The sequence below is a fragment of the Cannabis sativa genome, chromosome 8, assembly GCF_029168945.1.
Source record: "Cannabis sativa cultivar Pink pepper isolate KNU-18-1 chromosome 8, ASM2916894v1, whole genome shotgun sequence".
Taxonomy (NCBI): domain Eukaryota; kingdom Viridiplantae; phylum Streptophyta; class Magnoliopsida; order Rosales; family Cannabaceae; genus Cannabis; species Cannabis sativa.
In genome coordinates this window covers 23649099-23676480 of record NC_083608.1, presented here as the reverse complement: position 1 = coordinate 23676480, position 27382 = coordinate 23649099, and the positions used below count along the sequence as shown (strand labels likewise).

At 31.5% G+C, this 27382-nt stretch overlaps 2 protein-coding genes across 2 annotated transcripts; one reads left to right on the top strand and one right to left on the bottom strand.

Annotated features, from left to right (window-relative positions):
- Nucleotides 1-379: 379 nt before the first annotated feature.
- Nucleotides 380-1915, bottom strand: LOC115700944 (transcription factor bHLH100). Its single transcript, XM_030628623.2, has 3 exons — nt 1331-1915; nt 864-1235; nt 380-675 (listed from the first exon to the last, which is right to left on the bottom strand). Exons 1-3 carry the CDS (start codon nt 1715-1717, stop codon nt 580-582), a joined length of 855 nt encoding a protein of 284 aa, XP_030484483.2. The 5' UTR covers nt 1718-1915; the 3' UTR covers nt 380-579.
- A 14956-nt stretch (nt 1916-16871) lies between these two features.
- LOC115701444 (transcription factor ORG2-like) lies at nt 16872-18786 on the top strand. The gene is made up of 3 exons (XM_030629247.2): nt 16872-17318; nt 17568-17942; nt 18058-18786. The coding sequence occupies exons 1-3, from the start codon at nt 16872-16874 to the stop codon at nt 18115-18117; spliced, it is 882 nt and encodes a 293-aa protein (XP_030485107.2). The 3' UTR covers nt 18118-18786.
- The last annotated feature ends 8596 nt before the right edge of the window (nt 18787-27382 follow it).

The following is a 27382-nucleotide window of genomic DNA, read 5'->3' as shown; positions in this document are numbered from 1 at the left end:
TTGTACAAAAAGATGGTACTAGTGGCCTGTGCCATTTGAGAGAGAGTTCTTGTGCAATCTTGACCCTATGTTCAACTCTTAGCTTCCTTGTGTACTTTAATATGAGTCAAGTTCTTGTTGGTCTTCTCAACAAACTAGGGTTTTTGAAGTAAACTTTTATAGAAATAATAATTTATTGTTGTATTGAACAAAAATATATAATGATTATTTTGTTTAACTGATAAAAAACTAAAAGATAAAAAACATATTTAATTTAAATGGTACAAATGTAATAAAATTATAAAATTATGCTAATTATTTGGTATAAATAAGCATATTGCTTAAAAAATTAAACTTGTCATTAGAATATATAAAGAGTGCAAGAATGTATAGTGTTAAAGAGAGTGTAAAATAGAGTGATTAACACTCCTGTTATTTATATAGGAGAAGATCAATACACGGGTATATATATAGTTAGATAACTAAAACAACCACTTTAATTTTTAACAGCTTCTAATTAACAAAACTTAACAAACTAAAAGACTACATATGATACAGAGATCCCCTTCAGTTTACATACTTATCCAAAGTCTAGAAGAGTTATTGCACAACCAATAACTTCTCCTTATTGCCATGAAGAGATAAAAGATTGGCATCTATGGTAGTCCCACTTTCCATACAATATGATACCTCAGCCTGTATATATTTTGAAATTAAAACGTATATGAGAAGATATTTATTAGAATACATACACAGAGTGTACATAAATAAAAGGAAATAAAGTAAATTGATACATCAATCATATCTAGACTAATCAATCGATATTCCATAATCGAAAAAATTATTATATGTATACCATATAGAAAGAGGGATATATAATATACCTGAAGATGTAAATTATGGAAGAGCCTTCCTCCAATGGACTCAAATGAAGAGGCATGGAGTAATGAAAGGCCTTCATTTTCATAATTATGCAACATTTCAGACAAGAGGTCGTTGTCGGCTTTATAAGACAATATTTGAACAGCAATTTCTTTCTCACTGAGTTGAGTTGCAGAAATAGAGGATAATGAGTTTGGAGCTATGCTTTTTACTTTCTTAATCTCTTGATTAGCAGTAATTGTTTTCCCTTGCTGCATTGAATTCATTTTTGACAATAGCTCTTCCTTTTTAAGAACTAGACTCTCCACTTCTTCCTGTAGCTCTGGTACGTATTTTAGCACACGAGACACTGTGGCCGGAATGCTCAATTTTTTCTAATAGAAAAAAAAAAGACCGTTATAATGGAAATGAGTAGTAATGATTAATTTAAAGGGACATGAAAAATTATAATTGAAATGAATATATATACCGTATGATCTGAAGGTGGAAGTAGGGAACGAAGAGCAGAATACATATGGTTGACTTTCTTTCTTCGATCACGCTCACTAGCATTATGATTAAGCTTCTTCTCCACCATAGTCAGATCACTATTAATGGCAGTGGCCGTGGATGAGGATGGCGTAGCGGAGCGATCAACTTCCAACCGTTGATGATTGTGATTATTATGTTGATCGGACGGAGGTGGTAAAGTGTGGAGGTTATAAGTATTGAGAAATAAGAGAGGGTATTGATCATAGTCTGAAAACAAGTAGTTTTGGTCTTCAAAGCGTGTTAGATCATCGAAAGGCCATCCCACAATGTTATTGGGCTTATTGGTTGAAAACAAAGGAGGAGGAGGAGGAGAAAAAGCCAACATTGTATTGTTATAAATTGTAATATGGTCGATCTGCCTGGTTGGGTTACTTAATTTAATTGATATCACTTATTGACTAATACTTTCAATGAAATAAGTGATCGATGCATACATATGTATGTATATATATGTATGAACATGATAGAAATCGTCACTAGCTACCTAATCATCTCTATACTTAATTCTATAAAAATATAATTTTGGGGGTTTTTATTTTGTTATATTTTATACGCAAAATTATATATTAATTAATTAATTTTCTATGAACAAGTCGGGGCAGCTAGCTATTTTACTATATTAACCATAAGGATTAAAAATGATGTTATATATATATATATATATATATATATATATATACTAGGTGATTGTTACGTGTCAAGTCACGTAGTGTTAGTTTTATTTAATATTTTAGTTTTTTATTTTAATTAATAATTAAAATAGTATAATTATTTGAACGATTTGTTTTATAAAAATAAAATATGTGTCAGTATATTTAGTAAGTAAAACATAGTTATGTTATAATAATGTATGTTATTAATAGTAAAATGTACATTAATCTTCTAATTGAAAAAAGTTCTATTATCTCATTTCATATTTAATAATAGCTACACAACTATATATTTATAGACTTTCACATTCTTTGCAAATTACTAATAAGCACCAATAATATTTTCATATTCTAATATTTTTCAACCTTCTCCTCTTGGTGGTAAAATTAAAAATAAAACTAAAAATAAGCACAAACATATAAGGTAAATACTAATTACAGCCCATTTCATCTTTTTTTTATTATTATTTTTTAAGCCCAAGCCCAAAAATCTCTAAGCCAACACAATCAATCTTCTTTTATATTATCTTTTCTAGATATTTTATCTATATTTTTCTTTTTCAAAAAATAAATAAAAAAATTATTAATATTCTCCAAGATAGGTTTGTTAGAGAGATATGTGGCTAAGATGATTTTTTTAATTTAAAAAAAGATTATTAATATTTAAAAGATTGTTTATTTAAAAGATTGTTTATTTTTTTGGTTTAATTATTGGGTTTATTTTTTAACGGGAGATCAAACCTAATCGTTAAATTTAACAGAATATTAACCAAAATGTTAAACCAAGAAATACCGTTAGATAGACACTTTTAATAGATATTAATTTCACACAGTTTTCACTAATCTATACACCGAAGAACTAATTATTCCAAATCTAAGAACAGATAAAACTTGGTTATATTAGTTTAATTGTAAAGGGACTCAGCGCCATTAATTAATTATTATATAAGATCAAAAACAAATAAAGTTGACTTATAAGAAGCCACACCATCGATTTTGTACCACGTAAAAGACAGACCTATATATAATATATAAAATTATGTTCTCTCCAGTCTCAGCCACAAAACAGAAGATGAACAATCATTATTAAAATCTATATATGTAAAAAACTGTATATACTAGAACCTTATAAACAATTCAATCTGTATAGTTAATTAATTACCGCTTAATATTAAGTCAAATAACTATTTAAAGAACGTAGGATTTAATCGACCACTGTAACTGAAGATGTCTCTTTCTGAACTAAATAATAAACTAATCGTCACTATTAATAAATTAGTGAAATGGGTCATTATCCAAAGAAAGTTGATGTCATGTTTCTTCTTATATTATTTTAACTAATAAACTTGTTTATCAATAATGAGTGTGCTATGTAGACAGAACTCATCTACAAAAAGCTTGGAAATTGAGTTTGCCCGTGGTGACCCTCGAAAACACGTGGCCATTATGAGTTTAGGCCCAACGTGCGTGTGGAAAACTTCAGCTTCGTGTGCCATGAACACTCTTTTCTTTATGCTCTTTCTCAATATAATATATGAACTCTTCACATTCTTTTTGTTGACCCTATCCAATTTCAGTACATAAAATATTATAAAACAAACATAAACAATTACTTTGGAACAACCTTTAGATTCCTCAATTCTCTTTCTACATGTTGGCGAGTAAAGCAGCTAATGTGAACACTAAAATATTTTATTATAAAGTTTAGATTCCCCAGTTATTTCTCAGCTATTTTTATATATATAACTTATATTTACCAAACATATCTATTGTATCTACCATAAATTTTGTATTAATTGTTATTATTTTAAAGAATTTATACTAATGGATTTGGTACTATATAATTTATGACTACAACAAAAGCATGCTCCCACGAAACTTACAAATTCGATTTGCAAATATATATAGCTTGGACAATATTAATTTGTGATAATAAAAAGGCCAATGTGAGTAAGCGCCATAGTCCAGAAACATGGCGAAAAAAATAAAGAAAACAATCTTACTTTAGTTTACATATATTATTTATATATATAGTACAAGAATTTAAGAGGTATGGAACTGCAGAACCATTCCACACCAATTTACTTTCTCTACAAAGTAGTTGATCGAGAGGGAAAGAAGAAAGTGAAAACGTAATATCAAGTGCATCAATTAAACAAGGATGATGTGTATTTCTTGACGATTGTGTCTTACAATCTGAGATGATAAGTAGGAGGAGATGTTTACACCAATATAAAGCCACAGAAATAGCCTTAATTATCCTCTATCTTTCATTAAATAGCCACTAGGGCAACAAAATGGTACAATTTAGAAAAGAGACCTCACCCCAAAAAGGTTGGAATACACAAAAAGCAAAAAGAATATACTTTGACACCTATAACCGAAAAGAAAGAAAATATAGTTGGCAATGATTAGCAAATCATGCAAATAATGATTGTACAAATAATTGACAAAAGGTACTAGTAATGGTATCATTTTCTAACACCTCCTCTCAAATTAAGTGGGGTGCAAACCACACATAGTTTGTCAACTAAAAAATGAAATCTAGAATTGGACAAACTCTTTGTTAAGCAATCTGTAACTTGGTCGTGAGAATGAATGTATCTGATGTCAAGAGCTTTAGCAAGAACTTTGTCTCTAACAAAGTGCACATCTAAATCAATGTGCTTTGTTCTAGTGTGATAGACTGGATTTGAAGCCAATGCACTAGCTCTCATATTATCACACCAGATAATTGGAGTGTGTTGAAGAGGAAATTGCACTTCTTGAAGCACAGATTGAATCCAAAAAATTTCAGCAGCTACTTAAGCAAGAGCTCTATATTCGGATTCAGTGCTCGACTTGAAGATAAAAACTTATTTCTTTGATGACCATGAAACTAAAGAGTCTCCAAAATAGACACAGTAACCAGCTACTGATTTTCTATCATCGGGATAGCAGGCCGAATCTACATCAGAAAATTCTATATGAGTCAATGTGTCATTATATTTGATATGCAAGCCATGATCTTGAGTGTCCTTCAAATATCTTAAGATTTTCTTTACTGCAGACCAGCAGACATTAGTTGGAGCTTTGAGAATGACTTAAGTTATTTACAGAGAAACTAATGCCAGGTCTGGTGTGTGTGAGGTATTGAAGTGCTCCAATTTAGTTGTCTAACTTCCCAAGATTTTGCAACAGCTATAGTCAGAATGATTTTGATGGTTCAAGCTTTTACAACTAGACTGAATGTTTCCCCATAGTCTATGCCAGGTCTTTGATTGACGCTTTTAGTAACTAATCTTGCTTTGAACCTTTGAAGTGATCCACAAGAGTTCAGCTTGACTCTATACACCCACTTGTTCCCCAGAATGTTCGTATTAGGCAACCTTGGAACCAACACCCAAGTTTTGTTCTTTTTCAAAGCATAGACCTCTTCTCCCATTACACTATTCCAGCCTGCATGAGCCAGAACTTCTACTAGAGAATTAGACAATTCATGGTCATTAACTGTTGCAACTTTTCCCATGTAGGTTTTAGGCTTGAAAATTCTAGCATTAGCCTTTGTCATCATAGGATGAACTGAAGCTAAGGGAGTAGTAGGATGTTCAATACTTTAGTCTTGACTTCGCTGATTGTCACACTACTCGTCTTGTACTTCTGTATGAGTGCCAGAGTTTTCACTTTGAATTTCAATATTTTTAAAAACATAGTTACTGTCATGATCATTGTGAACACCCTATTTAGAATTATCAGTACCTGAAAGTGCTTCATTGGTGTCAAAATTAGGAGCTCTATCTGTTTGAGAAGGATTGTTGTGATGAGTTAGAGACTAAGAAGTGGTGGCTGGAATATTGAGCGACACAGACCATGAAGGATGTTGAACATGAACTGGTTTCTCTGTATGAAAGTTATTGAGAAAGTCATGTTTGAAGGGAAACTCAATTTCATTGAAGACAACATTTTTAGATATGTAAACTATCCCTGCAGTGCTCAGATATTGTATCCTTTGAAAATCTCATTGTACCCAAAGTTTACGTACATTTGGTAGAGTGATACTGAAATTCGTGTTTTTAGCAAGGTCTTAGGCAAGGATAGCATGCAACACCAAAGGTTTTGAGATGTTTGTAGTCAGGTTTTCTAGAAAATAAAGTTTCGATTAGTGAGATGTTGCCTAAAACTGGTGTAGGCAACCTGTTTATGAGATAAACAGCAGTAAGGAAAGCATCACACCAAAATTTCAATGGCATGCATGCTTGAGAAAGGAGGGTGATGTCGCCCAATTAGTTACACTGCGGTCGCGGTAGTAAACGGGCTATGTCGTATCCACAGGGAGGCAAATTACTACTAAAAATTAGTATAAATAGAAAAAGATAGAAATTGGAATGAATTAAAAATAATGAAATGATGAGGTGAGAAAGTTGATCAGATAAAGAGCTTGGTAAGGTAGAAATGTAGTTATGCAAATTTTATTCTAATACCGATATTAATTCAAAACACAGTTGCAATTCTACACCATTAATTACAACTGGAAGATACATATATTATGAGCACAAATTAAATAATCTTAAATAAATTGAATCTCACCTCTAACTTAACAACATATCATATTATATATCATAAATTGACAAAATACCACTGTTGGCAGAATGCAGTAAACGACATACAATATAAAAAATATACCAAAATAATTAATAGCCTAACTTACATAAGAAAAGCATGACTGAACTTATATAAAATATACTATTAAATTTGGAAGAAAAATTAGAAGATGAAGAACAATTAAATAAATGAGATATGGAGATGAAACACAAAAGAATCAATATCAATATTAAGAATAAAAGGTACAATAGCTGCACTCTAACCTCACCAATATTACTACTCTAGTTCACTCATTTTTGTCACATAAAATAAGTAAACTAAAATAATAAAAGAAAAGTAACAAAATGACAAATTGTATTTTTCACTCTAAAAATCTGATACCTTCTTACAATGCCAAAAGGTTGTATTTATAGGCCCAATTTACTCCAAAAGCTTGGCATTTTCGTGTACCACTTAAATAGATTAGTGGCAAAAAAAGCTCTAAGGTGTTATGTGCATCAGGTAGTGGGGTTCGGTGCGCAAGAGAATGCTGGAAGAGGTGGCTTCATGGGCCACGCGCGCGTCAGTGTGTGATGGAGGAGAAGAACCCGTTGGGAATGGGAGTAATTGAATTGTGAGACATATGTATCCACTTTCATCGCATCATTGATTGATCACTTACTCATCACATGTTCTACAATACAAAAGTCCATAATTTATTATTAATGGGCTTGTGTAATTGGACTCAATTTTTATATAAACAACTTTCTTGCTCTAAATCAAATATTTAACACAAAACTAAAATAAATCAAATACTTTCAACTTAAATAATTTTATAATTAAAACAATGAAAATATTCAATTTATATTATTTTTTTATACATAATTAAGGCCTTAAAATATATGAATTTGAGCCTTAATCAGAGGGTGAGTCCCATCTCGATAATATGTTTGTATTTTTTCTCAACCCTTCCATTTGGGGCTGAGGTGTGAGGAAAATAATGTTGAATGACTAGTTTAGAAAAAAAGGTTGATATTCACCACCATAGTCTGACTTTAGTTTCATAACCTTTCTATTGTTGGATTTTGTGTCCTAAATAAAACCCATACAATCATATTTACTTATTAATAAAGATCTGAATTAACATTTTATGTTGCATGGTTCACATGATTTATTTCATGATTATATATATATAATGTATGAATTCTATTTAAGTCCAGAACATTTGAATTTGTTAATGATTATAGTGTTGTCAGCACAGTGGAATATAATCTTAATTATAAGTTCGAAAGTTTATTCCCTGATTTGTCAGTTCACTGAATTTAGACTGGCATGATATAATCAGCGATAGGTATTCTTATACCTTGGATAAGTGTTATATCCTTTCCAGGGCATTGGTAAAGTTTACCAGTATCGGATGTATGGAGTATACATCCGAAGGGACCGATATTGAACTTTGATTAGATTTATTAAAATTTACCGTAATATCTATTCAATTCAATATCACCTGTTGATCCTAGATCGAATGATCTTAATCCTGATATGGTTAGGTTCGATCTCAAGAGTATTATACATGTTCTTTGATTTGTTAGTTAAGCCTACTTTTTAACAGTCAGGGTGATACGTACATTTTGGGAACATAATAGTACAATTGAGTGGGAGAATCAGCATCAAAAGAAGGAGAGAAAGAGATCCAGGTTCAGATCTTGATTATGTTCTGCTATAGAAAGGAATTAAGGACTAGAGATCTGAACGGAAGGAGTCATTATATTCCACTACACCCAATGTAAGGTTCCTAAACTTTATATGTGTTTATTTCATTGTTTTAGAATTCATATTAGGATGTTAATGAAACATACATGGTAGTAAATCTAGATCCTGGTAAAATATTTCCAAAATCTATCAAACTGGTTTTAATTCCACAAGATTTTTAAATTGAGTGAAAGCTTGAAAACATCAAATTTTGCTTTCAATGGGTAAAGCCAAGTGTATCTACTAAAGCCATCTATGAAGTGAATATTATAGAACTTAAAATTAGTGTTTGACATAATGGGTTCTGGACCCTAAATGTCAGTGTGTATCAATTCAAGGGGAAACTTTACTTTGTCATGATTTAATTTGAAGGGCAGAGCATGTGACTTGCAATATTGGCAGGCCTAATAGAAATGAAACTCATCATTCTTAAAATTTTTCATATTCATTTGATTTAAAACAAGGTTCAAAACATGATTGGATAGGTGGCTAAGCTTCCTATGCCACTTATCCTTGATTGGATTATAACTAAACACACTCTCAGAAATAAGATGAGTTATATTTTGATTTAAAACAGATGACAATGTAGAGAAACAAGTAGATTTAGATTGCAGAGATTGAGAAGGAGTAGATTAATTGTGGGGATTTTTTATAGATGACTTGACACAGTTGGAATCAAACTAATAGACCCTTCTTTAAGTTTCCCTTGAAGCAATTTCTTCTTTTTTTTGGTTGTCCTTTACACAAAAATCATTAGATGAGAATTGAACAGTAACATCATTTTAGTAGTTATCTTGGACACTTGCAACATTTCTTTTAAAATAAGAGGACTATTGTTATTAGTGGAAATAAAGCCAGATCCAGTATGCTTAATGAACAACATACTACCTTCACCAACAATAAGAGAGTCTCTAGCATTATACTTGGTTTTTTGGTTCAAATTTCCAGCTTCAGAAGTGACATGGTTGCTGGTACCATTATCAACATATTATGCATCATCATGTAGCACCTCAAGACTCGCCATAAATACAGTAGCATTTTGTCCAGACTTGTTGTTGTCACTTGTGTTTTTAGGTGGTGTTGTTCCCATATATGATTCATCAAAATGATTGTAAAAGTAGGTTGCAGAGTGTCCATACCTCCCACATACATGGAAAGTATGTTTTGGACAACCTCTGCCACTGAACCTTCCTCGATTGTTGTTGTTGTTATTGGTACCTCCTTTGCCTCTGTTACTAATATTTCCTGGACTGAAATTTTCAGCACCAAAAGAACCTTTATTAGCAAGATTAGCAGTGGGAAAGACATTATTAGAATGCTTACTGTTTCCAAAAAGAGAACTGAGTCCTTCCAGCTTGTTGTCAAAGCTTAGCAGTAGGTCGAAGTAGGGTTTGCCAAGTTGTCTTTTCCCTTGCTTCAATCTACATAACTATAGGCAGGTACTCTATGTCCAAACCTAATAAAACATTAGCAACAAGAAGAGGTTCAGGGTAAGGATCACCTACCAAGGCCAGAACATAAACCCATTGCTTCTTTTGCCTAAGATAATTTGTCATAGTCATACGTCCTTTTCCCACAAGCTTGTATTTTAGTTCTGTACTCATCCATTTTGGCTTTGGAATGAGCACCAAACAAGGCTTCTAGACCACTCCATAACTCTGCAGAGGAAGAACATCCCATGACTTTAGTAGTAATACCCTCAGTCATGTAGCCACACAACTAGCCCATTAAAAGTTGATCATTAACGATCCACTGTTCAAACTCAGGGTTGATCTCAAATCCAATTTCTGGTTGTCTCTCTGTATCAAACACTGGTGTAAACTCTTCTGGCCTTGCTCTTATCAAGTAGCCATAAAACTGATGTCCTCTTGCAATGGCCTTCACCAGTGTCTTCCATAAAGAGAAGTTGTTTCTATCCAATTTGAGAGCAAATAGTTGGTTTAAAGTACTCCCAAAATGTGAAATAGCTCATAGAAGAAGAGGCACCATTAACACTAGGACTCTGATTAGCAACATTGCTTACAGATTGAGTTGAACAATTTCCTGGGGCTTCTTCTGCAGTAGCCATGGAAATGAACTGGTGCTCTGATACCAAGATTAAAAAAATAGAGGAATGGTTTGTAAAAAAATTAGTCCTCAATATAAATCTTCAATTTTTTCAATATTTCTCTGAGTTAAAAATATAAGAGTGTTCATCAAATTCATACTATTTTATTTACATTACATCTGATTCATATATATGAAGTACGAATTTTATTATTTGAATCCAATATAATTAGATTAGTTATTTCATAAGATTACCTTTTATAATAATGAGTTAATTAATACTTATTAAAATACATAATAATTTATTACATCACTAAAATTAAATAAAAACTAAAACTAAATGATCACAACTAAAAGAAAGGATTTTTTAACTGTTTAAAAGAATCCAGTAATGGTATTGTTGCCTGTCTCTATTACCGACGCCTATTCCACCCTCGCAAAATTGAATAGAATAGGCATCGATCGGTAGAAAACAGTCGGGTATGTCTAATTTCAATACTTTAAAACCGTAAGCAAAAACTGACACTATAGCTGAAGGTTTTAAACTGCCACATTAAAAAACAAATTGGAGATATATATCTCAAGCTCTGACGACCCTGAACAGTTGTGATGTCAAACCACGATGCAACTCAGAGCATTTTGAAGCCCCAATTGACACATATCCTCCATTGATATGTAGAAAAACGTCATACATGAAAATTCAATAAGACATGGAGAGGGAACACTATAAGAATCTATATACAGAGAAAAAAGAGAAAATTAGAGAAAAAATATATGATATGATGAAAAAAATTAGATGACGAAGATGAGACGGTACCTGAATATTTCGGTGGAAAAAATCTCAGATCCATGCTTCATTGAAGAAGTAGGTCGTTAAAAATAGCATGTCTGCTTGTGCAAACAACGATGGATGGAGAGAGAGCGAGGACAAAGAGAGATCGAGGATGGAGAGGGGAGGAGGAAGAAGGATGGAGAGAGATCTGAGAGTGAGAATGAATATGAGATCTGAAACATTGAAGGGGGTTTTACATAAAACATGAGCATCCTAGACGGTTTAAAATCGTCAGGTATACTATTAGCTAAACCGTCAACTATAGTGTACTTGATAGATTTAAACTATCGAGGATGCTTTTTTTACTCCTCATTTCAATATTTTGTGCTTGTGACTGTTTAAAATCGTAGAGAATACTAAACGACTGTTGAAAATCTTCGAGAATACGCAACTATTGCCGACAGTTTTAAAAAGTCACTTCTTTTTATTAGCAACGATCCTTGAAAAAAATTGATTTGAGCACCAGCAAAAATAGTGCTTTTTGTAGTAGTGGAAGTTGATATGAAAAATTAGCACTTCCAATCACCCTAAGATGGTTATGTTAACATAGCTAAAGACCTAACTTAGATGAAATGAATATACAGAGGCTAGTGGTGAAGTAACACTTAATCGGAAGAAGCGAGTACGGAGGGATTTGATATTTTATTTAATATTAATATAATGCATTTGATTTAAGTGTGAATTTTATAGTTTGAATCTAATTTAATTAGATTGGTTATTTCATAAGGTTACCTTTATAATAATAAGTTAATTAATATCTATTAAAATATATAATAATTTACATCACTAAAACAAATATTAAAAATAAAAGGTGGATTCTGTAGCACTTTTTAATCAACCTTTTTTTAAAAAAATTAAAAAAAAAAATATTTCTTAAAGAATCAATTCTATAAAATTAAATATTTTTCCTTTTTAATTCAAAATTTATTTAATTTTTTTTCCTTCAATAATAATCTATTTGTATTTTTTTTATTTATGTTACGGATGCCAACCCCGTACTTGGACTTCGTGTTGGATTTTATCCCCTAAATAAAACCCATTTCAATGTAATCCGATTTACTAGTTAATAAAGATCAGAAATAACATTTTATGTTGCGTGGTTCACATGATTTATTTCATGACTATAAATTCTATTAAGTCCAGAAAATATGTATTTGTTAATGATTATAGTGTTGTCAGCACAGTGGAATATAATCTTGATTATATGTTCGAAAGTTTAATTCCCTGATTTGTCAGTTCACTGGATTTAGACTGGCATGATAATCAGCAATAGCTATTATTACACCTTGGATAAGTGGTATGTCCTTTCCAGGGCATTGGCAAAGTTTACAAGTATCGGATGTATGGAGTATAAATCGGAAGGGACCGATATTGAACTTTGATTAGATATGTTAAATTTACCGTAATATCTATTCAATTCAATATCACCTAGTTGATCCTAGATCAAATGATCTTAATCCTGATATGTTTAGGTTCGATCTCAAGAGTATTACACATGTTCTTTGATTTGTTAGTTAAGCCTACTTTTGGGTCAGGGTGATACGTACATTTTGGAAACTTGGTAGTACAATTGAGTTGGAGCGCTAAACATAGATATGGAATCTATAACTTCTATAGGTATTTCGAAGTGAAACGATGATTTCCTTCGAGCTTGGCTAAACAGAGATAAATGGTTGAGTACTCATTTCACTTCATTGAAATATCATTTATACGGAGCTAAGTGTTTTAAGGATAAAATACATTGAAGGGTGTAACGGTAATTTAGTCCCTATACAATGTAGATCATCTATTAGAGGATCATTGATCAAATTAGGATTATAACAATGGATAATTTATAGCGTATCTATATCGTGGAACATATAGAGCGTTCTATATGACTGAGAGTGCAATTCTAAGTTCTATGCGTGGATTCAACAAGGAATTAATAAGTTAGTGGATTTACTTAGTAAATTCTTGATCTGCTTATTGGAAGCTCGGTTATATAGGCCCATGGTCCCCATACTAGTTGAGACCATACTTCTTGTAAGACTCAGTTAATTGATTTTGATTAATCAATTATAATTCTAAAGTTAGACTATGTCTAGTTTATGAATTTTCACTAAGCAAGGGCAAAATTGTGAAGAAAAGAGATTCTAGGTTTTATTTATTAATTAAGAGATTTATATGTCTAATTAATAAATATATTAAATGACAATATTATTTAATAATTAATTTTTAGTTATTAAATAATTAGAATTGGCATTTATGTGGTTAAATTGGAAAATTGGCGTTTTTGAGAAAATGGGATGGAAAAATGACAAAATGGCAAAATTGCAAAGTGGGTCCAATCCACAATCCATGGCCGGCCACACTTAGTGGATTTTACCATTTATTTTTCTATTATTTTAATGCCAAATAAATCTAACCAAAACCTAGGTGGTTTCCTATAAATAGGTAGTGATGGCTTCAGGGAAAAGATGATGCATCTCATTCCTTCAGAGAAAATTCTAAACCTTCTATCTATACCCTAGCCGCCACTCTCTACCTCTCTTTTCTTCTTCAATTATTCAGCCTTGAGTGAATGAGTGAGTGCCCACACACATCAAGTGGTATCTCAATCATAGTGTGGAAGATTGTGAAGAATCCAATCAACAAGAAGGAGAATCAGCATCAAGGAAGTAGAGAAAGAGATCCAGGTTCAGATCTTGGTGATGCTCTGCTACAGAAAGGAATCAAGGGCTAGAGATCTGAACGGAAGGAGTCATTATATTCCGTTGCACCCATTGTAAGGTTTCCTAAACTTTATATGTGTTTTTTCATTGTTTTAGAATTCATATTAGGATGTTAATGAAACATACTTGTTAGTAAATCTAGATCATGGTAAAATATTTCCAACACTTTAAACCCAAACATAGACCAAGACCTAACCCGGGACCTAGACCCTAACTCGAATACTGGACACTGACTCAAACTGTTATTAAATTTAGAAGATCTAGTGTAAGTGTCATTATTGTTATTGGATACAACTTACGAAAAGATTGCAAGAATAATTGATTGATCATCAAGAGGTAACTTTCCCATTCATTCTTTTGTTTTTCTAATTTAGAGAAATGCTAAAGGGCACCAGTGGTGCACTAGCACCCTCCTATGTGTCAGTATCGTTGTTGGTCCAACTAAGTATCGGGTCCCATATAGTTTAATATAATAACTTTTAGTGAGTATCGCTAGCCAATCGTAACGTGACATGTCGAGAAAGTGCTAGGCACCACTGGTGCTTAATAACAATGCTCTCTAATTTAATATTTATACATTTGGAGGATCATATGATATGGCACAACGATAATCTATATTCAATGCTTACTGTACATCTGATTTAGTACCACAAAATAAATATTAACTTGCTGACAAACTATATATTTGGCTACGAAACTAGCCATATATCTCTTAATACAGTCTCACCAATATTGTCTCTTCTAGTCTTGGCACAACTTTATACTTCCAAGATGTACAACAAAGTGGATCTATGGGCCTCAATCAAAATGGACTCGCTAAGATCAGGAATATTTGCTTCAACTATCTCATTAACAATACACACATATAACTGCATGCCATCATGGATTCAATTCCAAATAAGTTTTATCTTTTCAGCTTGTCGCTGCATTGCTTAACTTGATGAAGTAGTACAGGTATATCCGTTGTTGAGATTTTATGCCCTAAATAAAACTTAATTTCAATATAATCTTATTTACTATCAATCAAAGATCATAAATAATTTTATGTTGCTTGGTTCACATGTTACATTCATGATTATATGTTTAATATACATAAATTCTATTAAATACTGAACATATAGGTACTCATGATTATATTATTCTCTACATAGTGGAAAATAATCATAATTTATTTGCTTCAAAGTATTTAGTCAAATAATTAATCAATGTACTAGATTTATACTGACGTATACACTTGGATAAGTTGAATATCTTTTCTAGGACATTAGCAAAGTAAACTTGTATTAAATGTATCGATTACACTAGACTGGACCAATATTGACAGTAGAAAAGATATTATAAACTTACTATTATATTTTTTTCTAAGTCAATATCACTTAGTTAATTTTAGATCAATTGATCTCAATCCTGAGATGGTTAAGCTTTAAATGATGTGTCCTAAAACAATTGGTGAGGACAGGGAGGGCACACCAATTTAGGGACAACAGTTTTTTTTTTTTTTTTCAAATGGGATATTGTGAGTATGTCAAACCAATATAAAAAGTTTGTCACATTACAACATGATAATAAAAAATTGTCACACTTGTAAGGGAGACTATGTTGTAAAACAGACATTGTCTCCAATGGTAAGGAAAAAAAAAACCTATAGAGAATCTAAACTTTACAAGTAATTAGTTGAATGTTCACAATGTATGAACTTCCAAATTAAGTAATTATCCGAGGTAACTCAAAATATTCTGAATTTGTTGATTTCGTGATAGAAATTAAATTAAATACATGAAAGGTCAACCAAAAGAATGTTAGCAAGTTATTTGTTTATAAATTATTAATTATGGATATTGAGATTTGAGATGGGAATACGTAGAATAATTAATAAGTTTGGAAGATGAAGAGAAGGGTGCGCATGACACACGATGCAGAGTTAATCCACAAGTACCTTACCATGAAAGCCTATAAATGTCACGTGTTTCCAATCGTCGGCACGGGCAAACTCAACCTCTAAACATCTCATATTATTAATCTATTTTTCACACACTTTATTGATAAACAAATTATGTTACAAATGAATTTTATAATACGAACTAAAAAAATATAACTTTCAATGGATAAGACCAAACCAATTGGTTAGTTGTCACTAATTGTTTTGCTAGGAAGAGAGATGGAATAACATATTCTAAATTTCTAATTAATATTAATTTATAAAAATGCTAAAATCTAGAGTTGCATATGGGAGACTTCATGAAATGCTTTAATTTACAAATATAGAAAGAAAGATTGTCTAGGGTATATTTGATGTGTTTTATGGCTGTCATTTTAAAAGCTTTTTCAATGTATCGCGTGGTTTATTATATGTGCGGTACAAAAATTCATGTGGTGGATTCTTCCTTGATCTGGATTATGGATCAATTTTGTGTTGCAAAATATTGATTGCTGTTAAAAGCTCGTATTTATAAAGACTGCTCATGGATTAGTATGCATGTAGAAGACAAACAAAAATATCTACCTAAGTTTGAATTCAACCTAGCTATGGATTTTCATTACTTTATAGAAATGATTCCATCCAACTTTTAATTCAAAAATTTAAGAGAATGATTGTTTGAAATTCTTATTTATTTATTTATTTTCGTAAAAAGACAAGTATACTATCTAAGTGAGATCAATTTTTGGTTTTTATCACCAATTGGAAAGGCCCTGAGATTAACAGATATAGGTATAGTAAAATTATATAGTTGAAATAATTAATTGTACTATACAGAGTTGTAAGTGCCACTGGCAGTTCATTATTATTATATTTCTATTTGAAAGGTATGAGAGTGAATACTTAACAAAGTTGGTGCAGTTGAAACATCCTTTTCAATCTCCATAACTGAATTATATATTATAATTGAAATTTTCTATTATTTTACATTTATATATTAATGATTCTATATGTATATATATATATGTGTGGCCGGGGTTGATCATATCAGTTTGTATATTATTATTAGAAAATTTAAATTGAACTATACCAAAGTAAGCATCACAATGCTAGCGTTATCTCCTCCTCTATTTTCAAACAACATCGGAGGGTCCTTAGATGATCATAGTAATAATAATAATAACATTTTCTGGAGAGACATAATAGACAATAATATTGGTTCAGAACACATGACACCACTATTCCTTAATTTCCCCACTAATCCACCACCGTCCGATCATTATGAATTTGAGATTGATCATCATCTTCGCTCCACCACGCCATCCACTACAACCATCGACAGTGATCCGATCATGGTGAAGAAGCTCAACCACAATGCTAGTGAGAGAGATCGTCGAAAGAAGATTAATGATTTGTATTCCTCTCTCCGGGCCCTGCTCCCACTTTCAGATCAAACGGTACGTAATCAATCTATATTTTCATGGTAATAATATTTTGTATTTTTAAGGAATTCTACATAAAAATCTCTATTGTAATTAGCGCGCTGCAACTTAAATCGTAACAAAAAATCGTATACCAACCCACGTGAATAAACTACTGGAGAGACTATTTAGAAACTCAAATTTGAAAAAAAATAAAGTTAAAAAAATAATATATAGAGTAATTTCGCTAATTAATTTAATTTATTAATTATATGTGATGTACAGAAAAAGATGAGTATTCCGGCTACAGTGTCTCGTGTGCTGAAGTACGTACCATTGCTACAAGAAGAAGTGGAGGGACTGGTTCGAAAAAGGGATGAGCTATTGTCAAGGATTCAATCAAAGGAGCAAGGGAATTATACTAAGAATAGTATTGAAAAAGTCGACAAAATAAAAGGGACAGCTCCAAAATCATTATCTTCAATTTCAGCCACTCAACTCAGTGAGAAAGAAATAGCAGTTCAAATATCCACATATAAACTCCACAACAATCTATTATCTCAAATGCTATTTAATTTTGAGGGAGATGGCCTTTCATTACTACATGCTTCTTCATTTGAGTCTTTTCGAGGGAGGGTCTTCCACAATTTACATCTTCATGTACGTATATAATATTTATAATTATTTTTCTCATCCTTTTCCTTTTCATATATATATAAAATGTGTGTTTAATTTCTATAATAATTGTAATCTAATGTATTTGGGTTCTGTGCAGGTGGAAGTAGACTCTTGTGGGGCTTTAGGGGAGAAGCTTGTTTATACATATAGCCACTAGCTATATACTAGAAAACTATATATACTGATAATATTAGACGATGCATACTGTGTTCTCGTGTTAAAAATAGACACGTGAATATAGATATAGTTGCTATGAATAGATAATTATGAGTTATGATCATGCCAAAAGTTTTTATATATGTGATAATTTCATAAAGTTGTGATGAGATACTGCAATATAGTACTGATCGAAGTATGTGATCACAATAACTACTTACTATGCATTTACTAAAAGATTAATTATAAATGGGTTACTGTTACTCTGGTAAAAAGAAAAAAAAAATTATATTGATGGGTGAGGAAAGCAGGTTAATTAGAACGTATATATATCTTTATATATTAAAAGTGCCTATTTAACGGAATTTCTTGGATTAACAGAATATACGTTAAATTTAACGATTAGGTTTGATCTCCCGTTAACAAATAAACCCAATAATTAAACCAAAAAATCAAACAATCTTTTAAATATTAATAATCTCTTTTTAAATTAAAAAAATCATCTTAGCCAAAAAAGAATATTAATAATTTTTTTTATTTATTTTTTAAAAAAGAAAAATATAGATAAAATGTCTAGAAAAGATAATATAAATGTGAGACAGTATATGAGTTGCCCCTTTGTAATTACCTAGAAAAGATAAAATGGCTTAAAAAAATAAAAAGAAGATGAAATGGACTGTAATTAGTATTTACCTTATATGTTTGTGCTTATTTTAAAAATATTAAAATATGAAAATATTATTGGTGCTTATTAGTAATTTACAAAGAATGTGAAAGTCTATAAATATATAGTTGTGTAGCTATTATTAGATATGAAATGAGATAATATAACTTTTTTTAATTAGAAGATTAATGTACATTTTACTATTAATAACATACATTATTATAACACAACTATGTTTTACTTACTAAATATACTGACACATATTTTATTTTTATAAAATAAATCATTCAAATAATTATACTATTTTGATTATTAATTAAAATAAAAAATTAAAATATTAAATAAAACTAACACTACGTGGCTTGGCACGTAACAATCACCTAGTATATATATATATATATATCGATCTTAAAATTATCCCATGTAGTTCATGGGAAACAATAATTTTATCAAGAAAGAGCTCATCCACTAAAAAACAGAATAGTTTTTAACAACCCCATCCTATATTGAGCCTTTATAGTCACTATTGGCTGCACAAATTATTTTATTTTAATCACAACAAAATTTATTAAAAAAGTTGTAAGTAATTATAATAATTAATACTTTAATGTTATGTGACTAAAAGATTTGTCACTTAGTAAAAAAAAACAAACGATTTATATAGGTGCCGTTTGATAACACTTTTATTTTTTAATTTTTTAATCACAAAATAAAAGTAAAATTTTTGTTTTTAAAAAATTTATTTTTGAAAAACAAAAATGCGTTCTGTAACAACTTTTGTTTTTCAATTTTAAAAACAGAAAACAAAAGTGTGTTCTGTAAAGTTCATTTTTAGTTTTATTTTTTGAATTTATTTAAGTTGTGTCTATGTCCGGGGTCGGATTCGGGTTCAAGTCAGAAGCCGGGTTCAGCGCCAGGGCCGTGGGGAGGGGATTTGGGTCCGGGTTTAGTCGTAATCCAAATATTGATTAAGAAAAAAAAATTGTCTAAAAAAATATTGAAAGTGATTTTTTTTTTGTTTTTAAAATTTTGATTTCTAATTATAAAATTAAAAAGTAAAAACTGTTTTATAGAACATGTTTTTGAAAAATATTTTAACTTTTCTACTTTTAAAAACAAAAAACTGATTAAAAAAGTGTTATCAAACGCCACCATAATAAATGTGTTTTTTTTTAAAGTAACTAAATGTATTTTTATTCACACTACTTATTATTGTGAATAAAATTAAATTACTAATAATTTGTGTCCAAAATACTATATTTTAGTCACAAGTATTTTTTTTTTTTGTTACTAAAATCACATTTAGTAAAAAAAAAAAATATGTTGTCATTAAAATATTATCACTAGAAGTAGTTTTTTTTTTTGGCTAATTAGTAATTTTTTTCTCCGAACTTTGACATGTATTAAATCGTATTCCCTGAATTTTTTTGGCCGTTTAAAATTCCCCCTGAACTATTGAGATTGTTAAATTAAAGGACTTTTGTCTAACTTTAGTAAAAAAATTCTAACTTGGATGAAAGGTCAATGGGCATGATTTAGTACATATCAAAGTTTGAGGGGCATAGTTTGGCAGATATCAAAGTTTGGAGAGCATGGTTTAGTACATAAACAATCACTCAAATAGTAAAATTGAATGAAATTACACAAAAGTCCTTACATTTAACAAGCTCAATAGTTCGGGGAGAATTTCTAACGGGCCAAAAAAATTCAGAGGGCATAATTTAATATATGTCAAAGTTCGGGAGGAAAAATTACTAATTAGCATTTTTTTTAGCCACTACAAAATGGGCTTTCACTACTACAAAAACACCCTTTAGAGGCGGTTTTTAAGCCCTTTCAGCGTCGGTTTTCGCGAAATTCGCTACCGACGCTGATCAGGGCGACGCTAAAGGGTTTATATGAACCGACGCCATAGGTACCCCTATGGCGTCGGTTATTAGCTTATAACCGACGCCATAGGGGTACCTATGGCGTCGGTTATTAACTAATAACCGACGCCATAGGGGCTTTATCAACCGACGCCAAAAGCAAGCGATTTTCAGTTTTTTCAAATTTTTTTTTATTTAATTATTATATAATTTTAATTTCATTTTAATTATATATTTAATAATTTTATATATTATTTTAATTTTATATTTATTAATTTATATATTATTTTATTTAATTTAAATTACATATTTATTTAATTTAATTATATATTAATTACATATTTATTTAATTTAATTATATATTAATTACATTTTAAATTAAATAGTAATTAAATTTGGGTAAAAACATAATTTGATTTCATAAAAGTAATTAAATATTACACAAACATGTAAAATTAGTTAAAAATATTAATAAGTTAATAAATCTAATTACAAGTTAATCTATAAAAATAACATAATGAAGAAAAATTCTTCGTCCTTTGAACCTCAATCGTCACCGTGAATCACCGCCATCAATTGTTCGATCCACTTTCGCTGTAGTGGTAACAATTCTGTTTTTGGATCGTATTGCTTCTTACCACCAAACTGTTAAAAAAATTAAAAATTTATATTAGTTTATGTATATGGATATTATATATTTGTTATTATAAAATTTATATACTATGATCAATAATTAAAACTTACAGCTTTTTGATCTTGTATGTAACGGTTGGGGTTGGCACGTGCGACGATGTCAGTGATATATTTCAAAACATAAAAACCGCATTCTTGGCTTTTAGGTTGTCTTGGACAGTTTGCTTGTGAAATTCCTTGCCACGGGCCAAGATACTGATGTGCGTCCCCTATATACATGAATGTCCTGTTTAGGAAAATTATATTAGCATTTCAATTCGTTAGTTAATTTAAATTCGTTACATAAGAAGTCATTAAATTATTACCTTCCGATCATTTTTGTTCTATTTCTTCGGGAATTGGGCGGCCTTTTACAGGGTTTAAATGGATAATTTTCCCTGGCGCAACCACCACTAGCGTCCAATGCATCCTAGAAAATTATATTGGAATATAAGTAAGATAGTATAAAAATAATTTGAAGACATAATATAGAAATGAACAATTAGCACTAAAGAATTTAATAAAGTTTACCCGATATTCCAAGGAATAAAGAACATTTGGTGGTTGCTGTTCATTAATGATAACCAATTAGCCAATCGTCTTGCCGCATCGTCAAAAGATCGACTCGTTCTTCATCGCCGATCCCATGCACCGTGAGAAGCTCGGGTCGTAAAACTTGAAAATTTTTCTCGTACCGTTGATGCTCTCCCATATGTGCCTCGCCAAAAAAAGTGTTAGTGCCTTATAATAATTTAACTATAATTTGATATAAGGTTAATTAGATTAAAGAAGAGTATACATCATTCCAAACAAGATTCCCCGGTTGCCGATGTAGTTACACGTAGCAACCCGTCGCAAATCCTCTCCAGATAAAATGATCTGGGTACGCGGTGCAATGAATCCTCGGGGGACAGAAATTGTGATTATATCACGTTTATCTTTGAGCCTTAAGAATTCATGAATCATCCATTTTAGCGAATTAGGGATCAACGCCATCTTCTCTTCCGTGAACAACTCATCCTCCCGTGCACCACGGCTTTGTGGAGAAAGCATCGGAGCTTTCCCCTTTGACGCATCACGTCTTGAGGGCGGTTGAGCGAGTGGACCCTAAACAAAACAGAACATAATATATATATATATCAAATTTTATCTAAATTCTACCGAAATTTCGGCAAAGATAACGGTTGTAATTGAATGACCCCAAAAATTTTGAACATGGTCGTATAACGACAAATAACACATATATAACAAATAGTTTGTTCATCCATCCCACCGCAGCACATATATTCGCAGAACCTACTTCACTACGGATGAATATTGAAGATATTCAAACTCCACTAATCATTAATAATTAATTTCAGTTGAGAAGTTACCTCGGTTGTTAAAATTAAGTGTTTAGGCCAAGGAAGGAACATCTGATACACGTCCCTAACATATCTGAACTCTTCAATTGGGACTGGGATTTCAGCGTCCTCTTGCAGGATTTTCGAAACCATGATCCGAGCATGTGAATCATCGTAATCCTGGCAGTGAACTTTGATCTTACCCACATGCTCGTACAAATACCCTCGGGCCACAATATTGTCGATGTTGTCAGAGCAGAGATGTACTTGCTGATTAAGGGCCGCATGGTCATCAAAATTGTATAGGATACCTTGGTCGTTGAGGGAAATGAACTCCTCAAATATAAATTTGTGGTTGTACCTCATCCCGAGGAGCGTATGGTTGTGGAACATACGCCTCACCACCACCTCTCCTTCTTCCTTCTTGTTCGGCGCCGTTCCTCCGTCGCTTAAGGGATTGGACTTCGGCTTTTAATTGTTCAATCTCCTTCGCTTGCCGAGCCACAACATCAGACACTTCCCTTTTCTTCCTGCCGAACAGTTGAGATGCCCTGGTCAGGAACCTACAAATCATAAAATGCAAATTAGCAACGATGCCCTGCCGAACAGTTGAGATGCCCTGGTCAGGTGCCAGAGATTGTCGTATACCCATTTCAACGAGATCTAAACGACTATTTAGACCGTCCTTAGTTTTGCCGGGAATATCAAGTAAGGTACCAATAATACTCTCACACACATTTTTTTCAATATGCATGACATCCAAACAATGTCGAACTAGTAGACTTTTCCAATATGGAAGACGAAAGAAGATTGACTTTCTTTGAAAACAACCATTAGTTTTTTTATTTTTTTGCGTCTTTCCATACTTAAAATCTACAAGTTGAACTTGTTGGAGAATTTGTTCCCGTACAAAGTGGTGCAAAGGAGCCATATCACCCTCTTCGCACCATCGAATGCTTTCTTCTTCCGTCTATCGTGATGATTTGCATGTGCAAGTACCGTCCGTGACCCATATAACACATCTTCGTGTCCATTTGCCAAGCGACGAGCCGATGTGTTAGTGCAACAAATCGGACAACCTTCGTAACCTTTTGTGCTTAAGCCTCGATAAATTACTATAAGCGGGAAATCACCGATAGTCCACAACAACACAAAACTTTCGCATTAAAAAATTCTTTTTTAAAACCATCATAGACCTGAACCCCGTTCTCATACAATTCTATTAAATCGTCAATCAATGGTTCCAAATATACATCGATATTATGTCCAGGTTGTTGCGGGCCTGATATCATTAAAGAAAGCATGTTAAATTTCCTCTTCATCACTAACCAGGGAGGAAGATTGTACATAACTAGGAAGACAGGCCATGAACTATGACGACTACTTAGAGATCTATGTGGATTTACTCCATCCGCGTACGTACCGAGACGAATGTGTCTTGGTTCGCATTTGAATTCGTGGATTTATGTAGTTCACTTTTTTCCAAGCTTGGGAATCCGCAGGATGTCTAAGTTTTCCATCTTTCACTCTCTTGGTCTCATGCCAAATCAAATTTTCGTAATGTTCCGCACTACGATATAATCGTTTCGCCGCGAATCAAAGGCATGTACCACATCACTTTTTGGGGGATAAGTTTCCTATTCTCCTTACTCTTGTTTACTTTATGGCGGGATAAACCGCAAGTCGGCAATAATTCATGTCCGCATATTCCTTACGATATAAAATGCAATCGTTCGACCATGCATGAATTTTTTCATACTTCAATCCTATAGAATTTAACGTTTTTTTCACTTCATAAGTAGATTCCGGAAAGCAATGGCAAATGGTAAGATATCTTTAAAAGCAGCTAAAAATTGAGTAAAACATTTATCGCTCACTCCATTTTCTGCTTTTATGTTGTAAAACTTTACCATTGTTGGTAATCTTAGTTTTTTACAACCATCGAACAGAGGTTTATCAACATCACTAAGAAAATTATCGAATTTCTCAGGATCATTAAGAAATTCCTCCTGTGCTTCGTTAAGCAAGTCCAATGGATAATCATCGAAATCATTACCCTCGATATCATCTACCCCCCGCTTTCCTAATGGATATGGATCATTAGGTAAATGTTCGCCATGGTAATACCAATTAGTATAACTTCTATTGAAACCTCGTAAATACACATGGTCCTTAATCATTGTAATATTCCCTTTAGATACATTACAACAATCTACACACGGACAATGAATACGATCGTGATTTGTAGAATTCTTTAAGGCAAACTCTAAAAATGCATCGAACCCTACTTGAAATCGCAATGTGTCTCTCTCCTCACGCATCCATGATTTATCCATAACAAAAATCCTATCCAAAAAAATTCAGTATTTAGTAACTACTTATAGCTAGTTACTAATTACACAATGTAACTAACTAAGTTTCTCACAATTTATTCATATTAATTTATAAATTACTTAAATTCTCGTTTTAGATTAGTTCATATTATTAGGTTGTTTTGTTGATTAGAATGTTATTAAAATGTTAAATATTTTTAATAAATAAAATTGAGGGGAAAATTTTTTGGTAAAGCAATAAAGGTATTAACTAATATTTTTCCCTTTTAATTAACTTTTGCTCTTTATTTTCTTTGAAAAATAAAAATCCACATTGAACCTCTCAAATGAAAGAAAAAAAAATAAAAAAAGAAGGATTTTATATGTTTATTTTGTTAATTTATTTAGTAACTAATTATATCTAGTTACTAATTACACAATGTAACTAACTAAGTCTCTCACACAATTTATTCATATTAATCTAAAAATTACTCAAATTTTCGTTTTACATTAGTTCATGTTATTAGGTTGTTTAGTTGATTAGAATGTTGGTAAAATTAAAAAGTTTTCATAAATGTGAATATTATTATTTTTTATGTGACCTAACTTCTTATTACTATGTTATAATTAACTATATATATTATGAATGGTTTTAGTAAGATTTATCCTAATTCTACCGAAATTTCGGCAAAGATAACTACCGTAATTGGACGTTCCCAAAAATTTTACAAGTGCCTAAAATAACAAACAAAACAGATAAACAATACAAAATTAATCCACCCATCCGACCGCAGTACATGTATTCGCAGAACCTACTTCACTACGGATGAATATTTAAGATATTCAAACTCAACTAACATGCATTGATAATTAATCATATATTAAGAAAAAGTTAGTAAAAGTATATACCTATAATTGCAAGCCCAAATACGCTACACACAAAATTATGCCGAACCCCTATAATATAAAGAAATACAACGAAATTACAAAATTAATTATTTCATAACTTATAACTAGTTATACAAAATTGTAACATGTTACTTAGTTACTAAATTATACATACATATATATAATCAATTATATCTCACACTATTATCTCAAAAAAATAAAATTATATCACACACTAATTCAATTTTAAAATTTTTATTTCTAAACTAATGAAATCCCTCCAATGTCATTTTATTCACAATAAATATATATTGCAAAAAATATATAAAATACAATTACAAAATTTATTTTCATAAAAAATATACACACACTATATACACACACAATATATATACACATTATATAGAAATATTCAATAAAATATACAAACACATATATATACTATACATTGAGGTATAAATTATTACCTAATAACCGCAATCCGACGACCACCGTAAAAAATCCCGACACTACACACATAAAACACAATAATATTACTAATAAAATAAAAAAACTCAAATAATAATTTACAAAAACAAAAAATAAAACAATATACATAATACAATAAGAATAGAAACAATATTTATACCTTAAACGAGGTTGAGATTGAACAATTTCTCAACAAAAATGGGTGGCCGGATTTCACACCCAAAGTTTACTATTTGGGTTCGGATGACACTTAAAGAGGCTAAAAAATCAAAACTTTTTAGGTGTATGTTATTAAGTATCGAAAATGGAGGATTTTAAAAAAAAAATGGGCTGAAATGGTTGAGAAATGGGGGAGATATGGTTGGTCAAAGTGGGTTCGGCGAGGGTTTTTTCTGGGTATTTCTTCTCTCTGGTTTTGCTGGGTTTTGTGTGAAGTGAAGGAGGAAGACGAAGCTGGTGATATATACATAGGACGACTCCTAGTGCGAGTCGGTTCCTTCATAGGAACCGACGGCATAGGGTACACGTGTCATGATCTCGTGTACCCTATGCCGTCGGTTCCTATGAAGGAACCGACGCATAGGTAATTCGAAAAAATAAAAAATAATTTCCAACCGCCTCTAAATGGTATAATGCAATTTTATACCTACGGTTTTTATCAAAAAACCGCCTCTAAATGTCAATTTCGAACATAGCGGGTATTTTCACACCCTTTAGCTTCCCTTTTTATAAATGGGGTTGAAAAAACTGCCTCTAAAGGCTAACATTGTAGTAGTGTTTTCTTGTTAGTTAACACAATAGTCAAAGTGTGGAACCGAAAAAAAAATGTTAGCGAGCGAATTTACATACCATAAGGGTTAGAAGATGATGATGAAGATCGAGTTTGAATGTTTGATGAATAAAGAGAGCACTTTGAAGAATTAATGAAAGAGGTAGAGAGAGAAAGAGAGATCGGATGGATGGAGAGTGAGTGTGTGTTAGATAATTTTGTGATTATGGAAAACACAAAATATTGTGTAATTGTTGGCCTTTTTTTCTCAAAGGTTAGGAT

Excerpts from the sequence above, each read along its gene's own strand:
- LOC115701444 (XM_030629247.2), top strand. The coding sequence starts at position 16,872 with ATGTATATATATATATGTGTGGCCGGGGTTGATCATATCAGTTTGTAT. Across the intron at positions 17,319-17,567 it reads TCCCACTTTCAGATCAAACG|AAAAAGATGAGTATTCCGGC; the intron begins GTACGTAATCAA and ends TGTGATGTACAG. Across the intron at positions 17,943-18,057 it reads TCCACAATTTACATCTTCAT|GTGGAAGTAGACTCTTGTGG; the intron begins GTACGTATATAA and ends GGTTCTGTGCAG.
- LOC115700944 (XM_030628623.2), bottom strand. The coding sequence starts at position 1,717 with ATGTTGGCTTTTTCTCCTCCTCCTCCTCCTTTGTTTTCAACCAATAAG. Across the intron at positions 1,236-1,330 it reads TTCCACCTTCAGATCATACG|AAAAAATTGAGCATTCCGGC; the intron begins GTATATATATTC and ends TTTTTCTATTAG. Across the intron at positions 676-863 it reads TCCATAATTTACATCTTCAG|GCTGAGGTATCATATTGTAT; the intron begins GTATATTATATA and ends AAATATATACAG.